Below are 17,038 nucleotides of genomic sequence, written 5' to 3'. Positions count from 1 at the left end.
TTCTGGGCTTAATTTGGAAGTATTTTTAAAAATTTGCATTAAAATAATGATTTAATAAATTATACATTGAGTCATTCTTGATTTTACTTTTAATAGAAAAATGCAATAAAATTGTCATTTATAATGTCAAAATAATAAATGTATTAGAGATGGAAAAGCTCTTTGCCTCAAAGCTAATTGTGAATCTGATATTTATGCAATGTGGACATTATTTTGCTATAGTTCTGATACATTCTATTTTATGTGGATTTGGATGAATTTTCAAGTCTGCCTGTGATTCTAAAACTCTTTCCTGATAGAGCAATTATACCTTTAATGTTAAATGACTTGAAGTTTGAATCCAATTCAGTGAAGAGTACAGTGTGAAACAAGCAAATAACAATGTGTGTATGATTTGTTTAATGCCACTTGACTCCACATGGAATAAACTCAATTAGTGTGAAAGTACCGTTGAAGCACATATGGCTGTGTTTATTTGGCCTTTTTCATTTACTTAAATGGCAGCAACTGGAATGATAAATAGGCTTCATTGATTAGCAGAGAACATATTTCTCGTAAAAGATAGAATCTTGATGGAGAAATTCAGATAAAATTGACTAATTGACCAGAATAATTGAGCTCTAGTGGTAGGATGGTGGCTTTACTTTGCTGCACAGGCAGATTTTGTTTGAATGCTTTTTACCCTGTGCGGATTAACTAGTAACATGGAGCTAATGAAAAATATTTGACAGATAAACAATTTTCTTCCTGTTTTGGTAGACATTTGTTCATATTATGATTATGTCCTTACCTAAGCATAGAACAAAGTGTTGAATAGAGATAAAGTTCAATGCTGTCTCTCAAACTTGCAGTCTTTAACATTTAGAAAGAGAAACTGTTACCTGTAAATTTTCCTTGAGGTGTCAACATAGTAGTGTAGTGGTTAATTGAGCCAGCATTTGGGGCTCAATTCCTTCCCACTGCTATCTGTAAAGAGTTTGTACATTCTTTAGTTTTCCTCCAGTTACTCCCGTTTTCTTCCACATTCCAAAGTTGCACTAGTAAGAGTTAGTAACTTGTGGGCATAATATGTTGGTGCCGGAAGTATGGCAATACTTGTGGACTGGCCCCCACCCCTCCCCCAGCATATTGGTTGTTGGCGCAAACAACACATTCACTGTATATTGAATGTGTATGTGACATAGAGCTAATCTTATTCTGATTTGGAAAGTTAGTGATGAATCTTTGCTGTTTCTTTGCTCCCAGAACTTCCTTTCTAACAGTTCCAAAAAAGCAACTTCAGGACTACTAAGGGTTACTTAGAAAAGTTAATAAATGCTGACTGAACAATGCTTGTTTTTAATTTTTATGTTCTACATGTTTGGGTATGTGAAATGTACAACCAAAAATATTCTGTTCAAAATTAGTATTGCTCCATATCACAAATTGTAAGTGCCATAGCTTTATTTTTATACAGAATTTATTGTATTGCTGTGTATGCTTTATTAACCACATTCTGAAATTGCCTTGCCACCTTTACGTGTTCACGCTTACCTTCTGGTCTCTTTTTGAAACCGTATCTTTCGGTCTGCACTTGCCTTATTCTTCCTATCAAATGCATCATCTCTCATTTGTTTAGGTTGAACTCCATTTGCCCTTTTTCATCCCATTTCACCAAAGCATTAATATCTCTGCAGCCTAAGACTACTTTCCCTGCTGATTTCAACACTTGTCAATTTCTGTGTCACCTGTGAACTTACTGATCATGCGCATCAAGTCATTCACGTTTATTCCAAACAGTAAGGTTCCCAGCAGTGGTCGTTACTGGATACAGTCGGTCACAGGTGCCCACATCACCTCATTCCGTCTGGGTAGCTTCCAACCTTATGCAATGAGCATTTTCTCCAACTTCTGGTAAATTTTCCCCTCCCCTCTTCCCTTCTTCATTTCCCTACTCTTTTCCTCTCCTCACCTGCCTATCACCTCCCCCGGTGCCCCTTCTCCTTCCCATTTTCAATAGTCCATTCTCCACTCTATCAGATTTTTTCTCTTGCCCTTTACATTTTCCACCTACCACGATCCAGCTTCTTACTTCACCCCTCCCCCACCCACCTGGCTTCACCTGTCACCTTCTGGCTTGACCTCCTTACCCTCCCCCACCTTTTTCTGGCTTCTTCCCCCTTCATTTCCAGTCTTGATGAAGGGTCTTGTCCCAAAATGTCGACTGTTTATTCATTTCCATAGATGCTGCCTGACTTGCTGAGTTCCTCCAGCATTTTGTTCATATTGCTATAGATGCTTTTAATGTCTTCTTTGTCTGGTCCTCTGTTAAACTAATGAAATTGGCCTTCTCCTAATTTAAGACCTTAATTACTGGTTCAGCCACTATCATCTTCCATAACCATAGAAAATGTTCTGATTATTGATTACTTTGTTCAAAAAGGTCCTTACTGGCATTCCCTCTATTTGACCAGCTATGTTTGCCAAGATAATGCACTTTCCCTTGTTTGTTTGTCTACTACTAAGTAAAAACACATTCCTGAATGCACTGAAAGAGTCTGCCCCTTCTGAGCCTTTAACACAATAATTCAGATTTCTAGTGATAGAACATTTCATGTGGTGATTCTTGGACATGTCTTTTTCATCTGCATTTTGCAATTTCCACATTCTTCTCTGTTTTTGCTCCAGCTACTGTTTATTCATTGACCAGATGATCTTTCAACTTGTTCCTATGATCATTCTGATCTTGCACTCAGGCATCACCTCCCTCAGCTTAAGTTTATTTTGTCCAGTTCTAAGAGCTTTCAACCTAAAATGGTGACTGTTTCTCTTAACACAGATGCAAACCAGATCTTCTGTGTATTCCCAACATTTTTGATTTTATTTTGTCTCTGATAGATAGCCTAAAAGTGCATTGCAGACAGTAAAGATGGCTTATGTGTGTATAGTTAAATTCTAGCTCACATCAGAACATCAACTTATTCTTGTATTTTGTTAGTGGCATAACGGATGCTTTGCAGTTTGCTGATTTTAGCTTTATTGGCTTTAAATTTTGGCTTTATTGGCTCATGCAGCTTTCAATAAACCAAACTTTAATATAGAATTTGACTTTATTTTCCAGTTGGTCAAGAGCCGGCTCAGTTATCTGTAGCTGAAGAGCGTCATCTTGCCATTTTAACTGAACTACCGTTTGTAGTTCCATTTGAAGAACGAGTAAAGGTAAATACTATTCCTCTGTAAAGTTAAACCCTGTGATAGTGTTTTTCAATTTACTGTCAACTAATTTCATGGAAAGTTACTTTAAAAAAAGAGAACAGCGCAGGAACAGGCCTTTTGGCCCACAATGTTATGCCAAACCAATTAAATTAGTAATTAAATGAATTAAATGGCTAACTAATCACTTCTGCCTACACAATGTTCATATCCTTCCATTTTCCTCATATTCATGTGCCTATCCATCTATATACACGTGTGTGTGTGTGTGTGTGTGTGTGTGTACATGTACATATATATTATACCCCTTGCCCCTCACATCTCCTTTGAAATTAGCCCCTCTTGGCTCATGCCCTGTGGTATTAGACAATTCAGTCCTGGGAAAGATATACTGTCTGTCTACTCTATGCATTTCAAAATCTTATAAACCTCTCAGATCTTTCCTTATATCCCCGCCGCTCCAGAAAAACAGCCCAAATTTGTCTAATCTCTAATTATAGCATGTGCCCTCTGATCCAGGCAACATCCTGGTAAATCTCTTTAGCACCCTCTTCAAAGCCTTGGCCTCCTTCCTATAATAGGGTGACCAGAAATGTATGAAATACTCCAGATGCAGCCTAACTAGAGTTTTATAAAGCTGCAATGTGGCTTCCTGACTTTTGAACTCCTTGATGCTTTTTAAGAGACCCAACACTACATCCTTCTTTGCTTTGAAATGCCCAAACATACAGTATCAATGCACTGAACACAGATCTCCCTATCCTTTGCGTCTTTCTCCATGCTGAATACTGATGTAAAGTACTCTTTGAGGATCTCACCTAGATCCTCTGCATCCAAGCAAGTGTGCCCCTATTTATTCTTTTTAAAAATATTTTATTTATAATTTTCTAAAACTACAACAAAGAAAAGAAAATCAATAATAATATATAGAGGGATCATTGCCATATAAACAAAAATAACAATAATACATGTCTTAACAAATGAGCAAGTCACCCATAGTAAAAAAGAAAAAAAAGAGAAAAAGAAAGAAGAGCACCCAATCCATCACCTATCCAACTCCAAGCCAATCATTATATGAGATACACTTTTATTACCCCAGAACTATATATTGTAATAAAAAAAAAGGGGGGGGGGGCAGCCTGCTACCTGATCAGAAAAAAACAAAAGTCAAAAAAAAGCTGGAAATGTAGGGTCCGATTATCAAGGGAAAAAAGAACACTCACCTGTCAATCTAGGTGAGAGTTATGAAAATATTCAAGAAAAGATCCCCACACCCTATGGAACTTTATGTCCGAATTAGAAAGAGAGTAGTGAATCTTTTTGAGATCTAAACAAGACATAATATCCCTAAGCCATTGAGCATGGGTAGGGGGAACTACATCTCTCCATTTAGGGAGTACTGCTCGTCTGGCTAAAAGAGAGGCAAAAAACAATGTTCGTTGTTTAGCCAGGGTCAAATGCTTGTCAGGGTCTCGAAGAATGCCAAAAAGAGCGATCAAAGGATCAGGTTCCAAATTACAATTTAATATAGAAGATAAAGTTAAAAAAAATCTTTCCAAAATTTTTCCAGAGTAGGACAGGCCCAATACAAATGGAAAAGGGAAGCCTCACCTCTTTTGCATTTGTCACACCTATCAGGATAGAACTTCGCCAATTTGGTTTTGGACATATGAGCCCTGTGGACGACTTTAAACTGCAGGAGACAATGACGAGCACATAAGGAGATTGAATTGACGTATTTAAGAATTGAATCCCAACTTTGTCGGACAAAGAAAAACCTAAGTCATGCTCCCAAGCAGTTTTAATTTTATCACAAGGGGCTCGTCTGAGAATCATAAATTTAACACGAATAGTAGAAATTACGCCTTTGCCCAAGGGGTTCATTTGAAGAAACAAGTCTACAACATTTTTATCAGGTTGTTCAGGAAAATGTGGTATTAAGGGGCTAATAAAATGTCTAATTTGAAGGTATCTAAAAAAAATGAGTATTCGGTAAATTAAACTTTATAGACAACTGTTCAAAAGATGCAAACCGATTATAAAAAGATCTTCAAAACGCCTGATACCTCTCCTACACCAGTCTTGGAATGTGGAATCCTGCATAGACGGTTGAAATAAATGATTGTATAGAATAGGACTAGAGAGGGAAAAACTATGAAGACCATGGTATTTTCCAAATTGAGCCTATATTCTCAGAGTATGCCTGATTACAGGATTAATAATAGATTTTGGCAATTGGCAAGGAAGAACAAATCCAAGTAAAGCTGGAATAGATAATTTCTTATAAGGGTTTAATTCCATTGCCACCCATGTTGGACAAACAGACTGATTATAAAAGTAGGACCAAAAGATAATATTACGAATATTGGCTGCCCAATAATACGAACGAAAATTAGGCAACGCCAAGCCACCTTCCCTTTTAGGCTCTTGGAGATGAGCTTTATTAAGTCTGGACTGTTTACCCTGCCATAGGTATGACGAGGTAATAGAATGTAAAGAATCAAAGAAAACTTCAGGAATAAATATAGGTAAAAATTGAAATAAGTATAAAAAATTTAGAGAGAATATACATTTTAATTACATCAATTTGCCCAATTAAAGACATGGACAGAGGAGACCACTGTGCTAATCTCTGTTTTGTAAAATTTAAAAGATTATTGAAATTCTCATTGAACAGTCGATTATAGTTCCTTGTTACGATAACACCAAGATAAGTAAAACAATTGTTTACTACTTTAAAAGGGAGATTGTGAAATTCTAATTCTTGTGCTTCCTTATTTATCGGAAAAAGTTCACTCTTATGTAGATTAAGTTTGTATCTGGATAGCTGACTAAATTTATTGAGAAGTGAAAACAACAAAGATAAGGAGGTGGTCGGGTTTGATATAAAAAGTAACAAATCATCGGCGTATAGAGAGACTTTGTGCTCAAAACCGCCCCTCCAGATCCCAGTCAGTTCAGTACAACTTCGAAACGCAATTGCCAATGGCTCGATAGCCAGATCAAATAACAGAGGGCTTAAAGGGCATCCCTGTCGGGTGCCACGTTTAAGATCAAACGGTTGGAATTGCTGGGAATTAGTCAAAACTGATGCAATTAGATGGGAATATAGTAACTTAATCCACTTAATAAAATATCCAAAATCAAATTTTTCTAAAACCGCAAATAAATAATGCCACTCCACCCGATCAAACGCCTTTTTGGCATCAAGAGAGATAACACATTCAGGGGTCCCTGATGAAGATGAATATAGAATATTAAAAAGATGTCTAATATTGAAAAAGGGAGGTGATTTTTAATAAAGCCAGATTGATCCTCAGAGATAATTAAGGGTAAGATAGCCTCCAGCCTACGGGCCAAAATTTAGTTAAAATTCTAGCATCTACATTTAATAGAGAAATGTATGAAGCACATTCTAATGGATCCTTGCCTTTTTTCGTTAAAAGAATGATACAAGCCTCATCAAATGATGCAGGCAATTTATTTTGTTTAAAAGAATCAGAAAAAACTAAACTAAGTTGGGATAAGAGCAATGAGGAAAATGATTTATAAAATTCTGTAGAGAACCCATCAGGACCAGGAAATTTACCAGGCTGCAAAGCAGAAATAGCAGAGGATATTTCCTCTAAGGATAATGGCTCATTCAATTTATGTTTAAGATCAGAAGAAAGTTTAGGAATATTTAAACTATCTAAAAATTGCATAACAGTAGTATTACCATTAAAGGATTCAGAGGTGTAAAGTTGAGAGTAAAAATTCCTGAATCATTAATTTCAGACTGGTCCACACTAATATTCCCATTACTCATTCGAATTTTAGTGATGTGTTGTTTTGCTTTAGAGCGCCTAAGTTGGTTAACTAAGGACTTACCAGATTTGTCCCCGTGAATATAGAACTTACTCCGACTGCCCAGAAGTTGGTGTTCAATCAGATAAGTAGAAATAAGATTAAATTTAGTTTGAAGTTCCATTCTTCTCTTATATAACTCCGGATCCTTGACCTGGGCGTATAATTGGTCTATAGCTTTAATCTGATCAATTCTAAACGTTCTTTGTGAGTTTTTCTTTTCAAATTTGCTGTGTAGGAAATTATTTGACCTCTTAGATATGCTTTCATTGCATCCCAAACCACCTGACTAGAGGTTTCAGGTAGTGCATTAGTATTTAAAAAGAAAGTTATCTGATCCTCCATAAATTTTACAAAGTCATTATCCGACAACAAAGTCGGATTAAAACACCAGTGTTTATTTACTTGAGGGAGGCCAGGGAGATCTATGGACAATGTAAGTGGGGCATGATCTGAAATCAATATACTCTTATAGTCACAAGAGCGGACGGATGGGATCAATTGATTATCAATTTAAAAATAGTCGATTCTAGTAAATGTGTGGTGAACTTGTGAGAAAAAGGAGTAATCTCTTTCATGTGGATGAAAGAAACGCCAAATATCAGATATTCCATAATTAGAAAGAAAAGATTGAATAAATAAAGCAGATTTACTTAATTGTCTAGGGATAGAAGAAGATCTGTCCAAAACTGGATCCAGCCAACAGTTAAAGTCACCACCCAATATAAGAGAGTATGAACTTAGTTCTGGCAATGAAGGAAAAAAACGGTCAAAAAATCCTACATCATCCGAGTTAAGAGTGTAAAGGTTGGCTAAGACCACCCGTGTATTATAAAGTTTCCCCGAAGCAATAATAAAATGACCATTAGGATCAGATATCTTATTATGAAGCTCAAAGGAAACATTTTTGTTTATAAGAATTGAAACGTTCCTCACCATGGCCTGAAAAGCTGAATGGAAGTGTTGTCCTGCCCATCGTGCCATAAGACGAGAATTATCTGAGTGATGAATATGTGTTTCTTGTAAAAAGACTAACTCTGCTCTAAGCTGTTTAAGATGTGCGAACACTCTCCCCCTTTTAAGCGGATGGTTCAAATCCTTAACATTCCAGCTGACAAAGTTCAATGGACTAACCATTGAACATAAGAAAAAAAAAGGATAGCGGGCATTAAACCATATCTGAAATTTATATGTAATTCTGGGGCAAAAGTATAGAAGAAAAAAAAAAGGATGAAATTACATCCTGTATAGTACAAATATGTCAAAATTCCATATATAATATTAGCATTGGAGTTCCCACCCACACCCTCTAAATCTACAACAAGAAAGCTGCAAATATAAAGCAGCAAGCTCTCCCCAAGAAAAACTAACCCCCTACTGGACTTCCAATTAGGTAACATCTTAATTATCTCCACTCCAACTGTTGATACAGTAATGGAAATAAACACCAAAAAGCTTTAAGAGTTACACAGATTTACCTTAACAAGAAAAAACAATACATTCAAAGTTTGTAAATCTTAAAGTATAATAATGGTCTAAAAAAAACTTTACCCCAACCTTCCCGCTAGAGTTGATAAACCGAAAAAAAGATAATCTATAAACTCAGTTATACAGAAAAAAAACTTTAACGTCAAAGTAAGTAATCCAACCGAATCATAAAAATAAGAAAAAAAACCACTAAAGAAAAATCCATTTGAGAGGAATTTGATCCAAACCCGAAACTGAGTTTAAAGGTACAGCATCAACTGCTGCTTAAGGTTAAAATAATCTAACTGGAGAGAAAAAAAACATCACCTTTAAAGAACTAAAATTATGTAAGATAGAAACTAAAATTGAGAAAATGAAAAACAAACACTTCAATAAGACAATGCAACATAATTAAGCTACTAATTAAGTAAATGCAACAACAGCTACATTTTAGATTTAGAAGAAAATATCAAGATTTGTAGAAATTGGAGACTGACGTCTGAAAAGAAAAACAAAAAATCATTCAAAGACGTCGTCACTTCATGAACCGATATCAATTTTTTAATGTGACACCGACTCCATTTTGAAATAAAGTCTCCAAAGACCTTTAAGAGGTGTCTAATTACATAGTTTCACAGTCAGTTCTATTTAAGGAAAATGAAAATGTCCATACTGAAAAATAGAAATCTATTGTATCGAAATATATTGAGTTAAAGGGATAATGAAAAAGATAGAAATAAAGATTAGAATATTAGAGAAAAAAATAACTGTTATCTAAACAGAAATGAAAAAGGCTGAAAAGAAAAAAAAATCATATCATATCGTATTTGAGGAACTCAAAGTAGTAGATAGGCTGTCAATGAAGGTCTGCGCCTCTGCAACCGAATTGAAACGTTTAAAATCGCTGTTCCTAAGCTTGATTCAGAGCCGGGCAGGATAGGCGAGAGACAGATGAAGTCCACGATCGTAGAGAACTTTCATTACTCCTCTGTATTCAGCATGTTGACTCATAACTTGAGGTGCATAGTCCTCTACTAAATGGATAGCATGACCTTTATATTGAAGCGTTTTACATCAGCGAGCTTCTTTAATTAGTAAATCCTTGATTTGGTAACGATGGAGGCGAATTATCACTGGACATGGTCTCTGGCCATCCGCTGAGCGAGATGTAGAGATATGGTGCGCTCGATCAATCTCTGGAGGTCTGGAAAGTATTTCGCTTCCAAAAATCTCACATAGAAAGTTTGAGAAAAATTTGACAGGCGATCCCCCTTCAACAAACTCAGGCAAGCCGAGAATTCGAAGATTTTGGCATCTACTCCTGCTTTCAAGGTCCATAACTTTAAGAGTTAACTTGCTATTATGCTCCTTTAGGGTAGAGCAAACTCTTTCCAGGTCTTTACAACGACGGTCTAGTTTCTTCGTGACTTCTTCAACATGTGATAAACATTGAGCGTGATTCTCCAGTGTAGAGTTGATTTTATCCAGTTTCAGTTCCAACGAACTAAATTGAGAAAACATATCTTGTCGGGTTTGTTCTAACAGCGACACAATTTCACTCAAGGTTGCTCCCGATGGAGTGTCTTTTTTTGCCAATTTAGTAGGCTTAGATACACTCATTGTGCAGCCAGCAACTTCAATAGTGGGAGGAAGAGTAAGAAAGAAATGCAGGTATATGAAATGGAGCGGAGCAATAGTTTTAGCGACTTAAGCTACCGCCATCTTAACCGGAAGTCTGCCCCTATTTATTCCTGAGTGGTCCTACCGTCCTATGTATCCTCTTGCTCTTGATGTGTGTATAGAATGCCTTGGGATTCTCTTGGCTACTTGCCAAAGACTTTACATGGCCTCTCCTGGCTTTCCTAATTCCCTTCTTGAGTTCTTTACTGGCTTCTTTATAATTCTACTTGTTATTCAAAATTGATTAATGCTTCCAATGAAGTATTATATGATGACATATTTGATTAAAAATCAGTAAAAAAAATGTTTTTTTAGTTGCAGTGCATATGAGTTTTATTCTGTAAAGTTTTTAGTTCATTCTAATCCTTTACAGATTACTTCCATTTCAAAGTTTTCCACTTTTCTCAACAAAACGGATATTAATCCCATTAGTTCATTATTTTGCTTCTGAAGATCACCAGGGTTGAATTCATTATATAATTATACTCATCCTAATTCTGCTTGTTTACAATCCATTGCACCAAAGTATATTTCCTGTAGTTGAGTTGGAATTACAAACACAGATATATATTGTTCATTTTAGCACATTTGAGTTCGAATGAGGTGAAGGAAAATCAAGGAATTGATAGAAGTCTGTAACAAAAAAAAGAAAATGCTGGAGAAACTCAGCAAGTCAGACACAGCTGTGAATGAGAAATAGAATTAATGTTTCAGGGTAAAGATCCTTTATTCATTCAATTCTTAAATATGCCAGTTAATTGCCATAAATTGATATCTTGAGTTTGCATTTCATCTAAGTTATTTAAGCAGAAAATTACCAAGTATTTTCACAATGTTGATTTGACAACAAAACATACTGGGAATGCTCTAGAACTTGTCTGGCCATGTCTTATTTACTACAAAGGAGCTACAGGCACGAAACTGAGTTGAAGACAGTGGCATTTTGGTGATGAGGGATTAAAAATATAAAATCTAAATACAGACGGCTGAGTGGTTATTACTATGACTTTCCAAAACAGGTATTTGTAGCATTAGAGGCAAGCTAGTTTATTGTGCATTTTCTCCTGAATTCCCTCACACTTACACAAATTAAATATATATTTCATATTTATTGATGATGCTGCTTAAGGAAATGGGGTCTTGCCATCTACTCACCCTAAAATATTGCCTTGATTTCCTGCTCCAAAATAAATTTGATTGTCAGATTGAGTATTTTACATTATAGTTTTTAGCTGGAGTAGATAATGCACATCTCATTTTGAGATAATGATAGTTAATGACTTGTTGGGAATTTATTCTCCCTGACGGCAGGTTCTTGTTTTCAGTTCAGCTTGAATGTTCATATGCTCCTCAGCTAGGCTAGTGCAGGTGGGGATGTCAGGTTCATTTGCCCACAATCTAATCATAGGAAATTAAGTTTAATATGATTCCTTTTAACAGATCAGTAGTTTGGGCTCATGGATCCTGGAAGTGGTCTTTATTCTCTTCTGCATTCACTCATAAAGCTGTGTCCTAATTAATGTTTTATCCAGTTTGAGTTTAATTTCCCTTTTCTATAATTCAGTGTCATGAACAAATCATACTAATTGCCACCTTAGTTGCATTGTCCACTTTGCAATGTCTTTGGGGATCTAGGAATGTACACTGTGATTCCTCTATTCACTAGGCTTGTCTGAAAACCTTATAATTGAGATGGCTGATATTAATTAATTGTCCTTTAAATAAAAGGTGCTTTGTTGTTGAGTAATTTTATTAATATATGGTCTTTTGTAGTGTTGTCTATTTTTTGTTATTGTCATTGCACTTTAAAAAAGCAAGGAAGTTTGTATCACATGAAAACAATTCACAATACTTAAAAATGTACAGCATCAGTCCTCTTATTTAAGGAATGCTGTTAGTGCATTGGAAGCAGTTCCAAGAAGATTTACTAGACAAATCTGGAATGGGAAGATTAGGAAAGCTAACCTTGTATCTGCTGGATTTTGGATAAGTGAGAGAGGACTTGATTGAAGTATAAGATCCTAAAGGGTCTTTGATGGGGTGGATGCGATGATGTTTCCTCATGTGGCACCTTTGGAGCCAAGCAATATTTTTAAGGAAAAGGTTTTCCCATTTAAGATGTATTAAGTGAAATTTTTTCTTTGAGAGTTGCGAATCTCTGGACTGCCGTTCTTTGAAGGGACATGGTTTGAATATCTTAAGGCCAAGTTGGTTGAAGCTGATGGGGTGGCGTGAACGAAAGATTATTGGAGTTAGATGGGGATGTGGAGTTTGAACTTAGAATCGGATCAGTATGGTCTTATTAAATGGTAGAGTAGACTTAAAGGTCCTAGTGTCCATTTTTGCTAATTTGTATCCATATTTCAGGCATGTGTATTAGAATTTAGGCACCCAATCAAAAACCTTAGTTGATACTGTTTGCATTCAAATTGTACTAAATTTAAAAACAAACTTAACAGATATGGTGTTTGTTTGGCATTTTTTCTGTCAATTTTCCTTAACTTTACCTGCAGTGATTTCTTTTTAAGATCTTCCAAAGATTGATCATTGCTGATAAGCAGGAAGTGCAAGGGGAAGGGCCACTTTTAGACGGGATCAATGTCATAATTCGACGCAATTACATCTATGAAGATGCATATGACAAGCTGTCACCAGAAAATGGTAGGTGTGGTGTTGGAGAGTTGCACCTTGTGTTTTTACATAGAATAAGTTTGACAATGTTTATTTAATCATGTTAATTAGCTTGTCAAAGTTGAACATAAAATGTTGGAAGAAAGTCACTCTTCATGAAATAATAATGAAAATGCCCAGGGTATTTAAGATTGTTATCAACGGTATTATAAATGTGCTTAATATTCTTGCTGTAGTTGTAGTTTTAAAAAAATTGCTTAATGATGAAGCTTTTCTCTAGTTCCTGATTCCTGTGTGGTGTCTTGAGTATGTCAGAAAAATAGTTCATGGGCCACAATACACTCTAATTCTCTGCATTGGCATCTCATGAAAATGTGAAATAGTGGATTGCTTTGAGGCTAGCCTAATCTATATTATTCTCTAATGCATTTATATGGTACCGCTATTCTCAGTGCAATGATTGTTAAAATTTAGTAGTCTAATCAAAGATGTGCAAACTTTAATACCTCTATCTAAGACAGTGCGGTAGCATAGTGGTTTAGCAGAATATGCTTTACGGTACCAGTAATCTGTGTTCAATTCCCACCACTGCCTGTGAGGTGTTTGTACGTTCTCCATGACTGCGTGGGTTTCCTCCAGGTGCTCTGGTTCTCTCTCCCCCCCCCCCCCCCCCCCCGAAGTCCAAAGACGAGCTGGTTGGTAGGTTAATTGGTTATTATAAATTGTTCCCTGATTAGGCAACGGTTAAATTGGGATTGCTGGGCAACAGGGCTGGAAGGGCCTGTTCCATGCTGTATTTCAATTAATCAAGAAATAAAATAAATATCTGTGTGTGTGTATATATATATATATATGTATTTCTGTGTGTATATAAGTTATAGTATGTGTATATATGTACTTACACACACAAGTTGGAAATCTGTTAGATACTATGTGGTTGACATTAGTTGTACATTAATCAATGTAATTATTCCATCTTTTTACTTATTAAAGAAGACCTGGTAGATCTGATCACCTGAAAGTAGAAGGACCTCCATTATTTGGAATTATATTAGAACTAATAGTGAATTCTTCAACATTTTCCCTCGTGGAACCAAATAATTTGATCCATGTGGTAGTCCAACTATTCACTTACCAGTGAGATGGGTGGGCTTGGGCAGTGGTAACAGCTTCTCAACACCAGGCTGAATATCGCTCAGAAGGAGTCTCAGATCACAATGTCAGTAATTTGCAGTTTGTTTTTGTTACTTTGAAATAAGTTAATGACTGCACTTAATCCACACTCCACTAAATATGTTGTTGGGAAGGCAATAACGAACATCTTGATCTTTTTACAATGTGCAGGATAGTCTCAGAAATTTCTTACTGCAACCAATAGTCCGATATGATTTATTTTGAACCTCAGTTTATCAAAGTCATTTTGTAGTGAGATCAGTTCTTCTATCTTTCCTGTTAATTCCTCATTACAAGTGTTCAAGAATGGATTTATTATTCAATCTAGAATTTGGATTGAGAGAAGATCCTGAAGTTTCACTGTGATATGTCTTTATGCAGCTCACCTAGATGGGCACAGTTTTCTTGAAGATCATTATGTTATTCTTTCTTTTCCAACTCAGAGTGGCCTAGAAATTGAAAGAGGTTGCAATGTCCAGTGTTGCACTTAGATAGGGGTAACTTGGACAGAAATGGGGAGACAATTGATTTGACTTTGATAAGATTCAACTGTTTTTGCAATTAAAATTTGATTTCATTTAACTTTGCGAATAATTCTGACAAATAAGTAATGTCACATTGATTACTGAATGAAGTATTTGAGTCTTCAGGGAATTTTATCACAGTGCATAAAAGCATCTCAGGCAGTTTCCTTTTGACAGCCATCTGTGTGCAACAGCAAGTGCTCAAACTGTTCATCATTCTTAATACAAATCTCTCAAAATAGTCAAGAATTGAGCACATGGGACTTGATTTTATTTACCTCTGTAATAACAGTATTTAATAATTTGTGTAGCCTATCATTTAGGTTTTTGCAACAAGTTGTTGTCTATGAATTACACAGTGAGTGGTAAATATGTTAAGTACAGCTTTTTTCAAGAAAGCAATAACAGGCAAGAAAGTTTGTGCACGGAACATGCTTCTCTTTGAAAAATTGCTCAACAGCTAGAAATATTGACTTCCCCTTCATAGCTGTTTCCAGTCCCATTGCAAATAACAATTCTTGAACAATGCTTTCATTTTTTTATGAAGCAAATATAACCAAGAAGCAAAGATTCATTACCTGGCAAAGCAAGTTCTGTTGTCCAGAGTATTTTGCTGAATGTGCTTTCCACGTTCTCAGACATTAATACATCTTTGAATAGAGTTGTCACTGTTTGGAGTCAGTTTAATTATTTGGTCTGGTGATTTATGCAAAATTGTACTCAGAACCTCCCCTACTACTGGCAGAATCAGTTCTACAATTTACAGGGCTTTAAAATATAGCAATGAGCAATGAAATGTTGTAGGAAGCACGCAAACCATAACTGTGTGGTTGTGAAATGCTAGCAGACATGTTCTGAAGTATTTTCTGTTTCTGAAAGTTTTCACAAAGTGACTAAAAATAAGCCAAGTTCTTGTTTGCTTTATCAGAGTGTATTCTCTTCAAATGTTTGAGCATGGATGGTTTCACTGCCTCATTTGGAAAAAGAAATTGTCACACAACAGACACATTGCTTGGTGCTGGTATAGATCCATATATGCCTGAAGGTACATAAAGTGGGGCAATGATATCTCAATAGGGCCGTGGGCTGGAGAAATACGGTCAAAACCATTCAAAAGGGCAAATTCTGCACTTTACCCCATTGAACGCCGTATCCTAATTTGCAGGAATTGTGTTACTGCATTACAGTATTAGAGTATGGGAATCACTACTACAGTAGTGAACGGCAGTAATGTATGGTCTTGGCCCAGAAATAACATGATTTCTTCTGTCCAGATTTCTGATGAAATATCAAATGCAGAAGTGTCAAGTGCTTTTCAACAACTATGATGAGCTTAAAGCAAAATCTTAAGAGAGCAGTAGGGTTAGCTAGATATGAGTTGATTACATGATTATTGTAATCAATTATGAGACGCTGAGGATCAAATGCTGTAATATGTAAATAATTTATTAAATTAAGCCTGTAATTCCTCAGCTGCCCCCTTTATCTTCATCGCTCCATTAGAAATTCCCACCACCCCCAGGGGGATGGTATCAGTCACTTTGGAAACCACTGGCCTAAATGAACTAGTGTCTTTACCATCTCCTGAAGACTCAGTGAATTTGACTCTGAGGAATGCAGGTACAGTACTTTGAAGTGGGTGAAGTTCAGCCATCATCACCAGATGTGAGGGCAGAAGAGACGGCTGGGGCAGACTTTAAACCAGATGAAAGCATCGAGACCTGGGAGCGGAAAACAAACTGCTGTTTAGCACTACTACTCCATACCGGCCAAGGTCCCCCATTTGAGACAATCCTGTCTGTTTGATATATTTCCTGTTTTTCTCACTGCTACCATCAGGTGGGAGGTGCAGGAATGGGTCCCATATTGCCAGATTTGGGAGCCGTTGTTACCCTGTAGCCATCAAGTTCCTGGACCGGCTTTGCTCGTCTCAGCAGTGAATTGACTTCGCAGCCTTCAGGGTGCCAGTTTTGGGGACTCTGCCACTCACATTTTCAGTATTATTTATTTACATTTTTTATTTGCATGATTTGTTGTCTTTTGCACACATTGGACGTTTGTTAGATTTTATGGTTGTTTTTTTGTGAATTCTATTGTATTTCTATTTTCCTGTGAGTGTCTGCAAGAAAATGAATCTCAAGGCAGTATATGATATACTTTGATAGTAAATGTACTTTGAACTTTGCTGTTATATATGGTGTGGGGTATTAAAATCTTAACTGAAAGTCAGATGAAAATTTGTATTTCCACACAATACATCTAATTGATTGTGTTAGGGTTTTAATGATCACAAAATCTAGTCAGCTCCATCTTGGGCACTAGCCTACAAAGTACCCAGGACACCTTTAGGGAGCGGCGTCTCAGAAAGGCAGCGTTCATTATTAAAGACCTTCAGCACCCAAGGCATGCCCTTTTCTCACTGTTACCATCAGGTAGGAGATACAGAAGCCTGAAGGCACACACTCAGTGATTCAGGAACAGCTGCTTCCCCTCCACCATCCAATTTCTAAATGGACATTGAATCT

General features: G+C 36.3%; 1 protein-coding gene across 2 annotated transcripts in view; it reads left to right on the top strand.

Moving 5' to 3' along the window:
• The window catches only part of ube3c (ubiquitin protein ligase E3C), a 161,992-nt gene that overhangs the window by 88,336 nt on the left and 56,618 nt on the right, over positions 1–17,038 (top strand). For both annotated transcript variants that reach the window (XM_073054880.1, XM_073054879.1), the window contains 2 exons: positions 3,101–3,198; positions 12,714–12,846. In XM_073054880.1, coding sequence (XP_072910981.1) covers positions 3,101–3,198; positions 12,714–12,846 — 231 coding nt within the window. The remainder of the gene's footprint in view (positions 1–3,100; positions 3,199–12,713; positions 12,847–17,038) is intronic.

This window comes from Hemitrygon akajei, chromosome 8 (assembly GCF_048418815.1).
Source record: "Hemitrygon akajei chromosome 8, sHemAka1.3, whole genome shotgun sequence".
Classification (NCBI taxonomy): Eukaryota; Metazoa; Chordata; class Chondrichthyes; order Myliobatiformes; family Dasyatidae; genus Hemitrygon; species Hemitrygon akajei.
The sequence above is the reverse complement of the archived record's forward strand: the minus strand, read 5'-3'. Positions and strand labels throughout refer to the sequence as shown.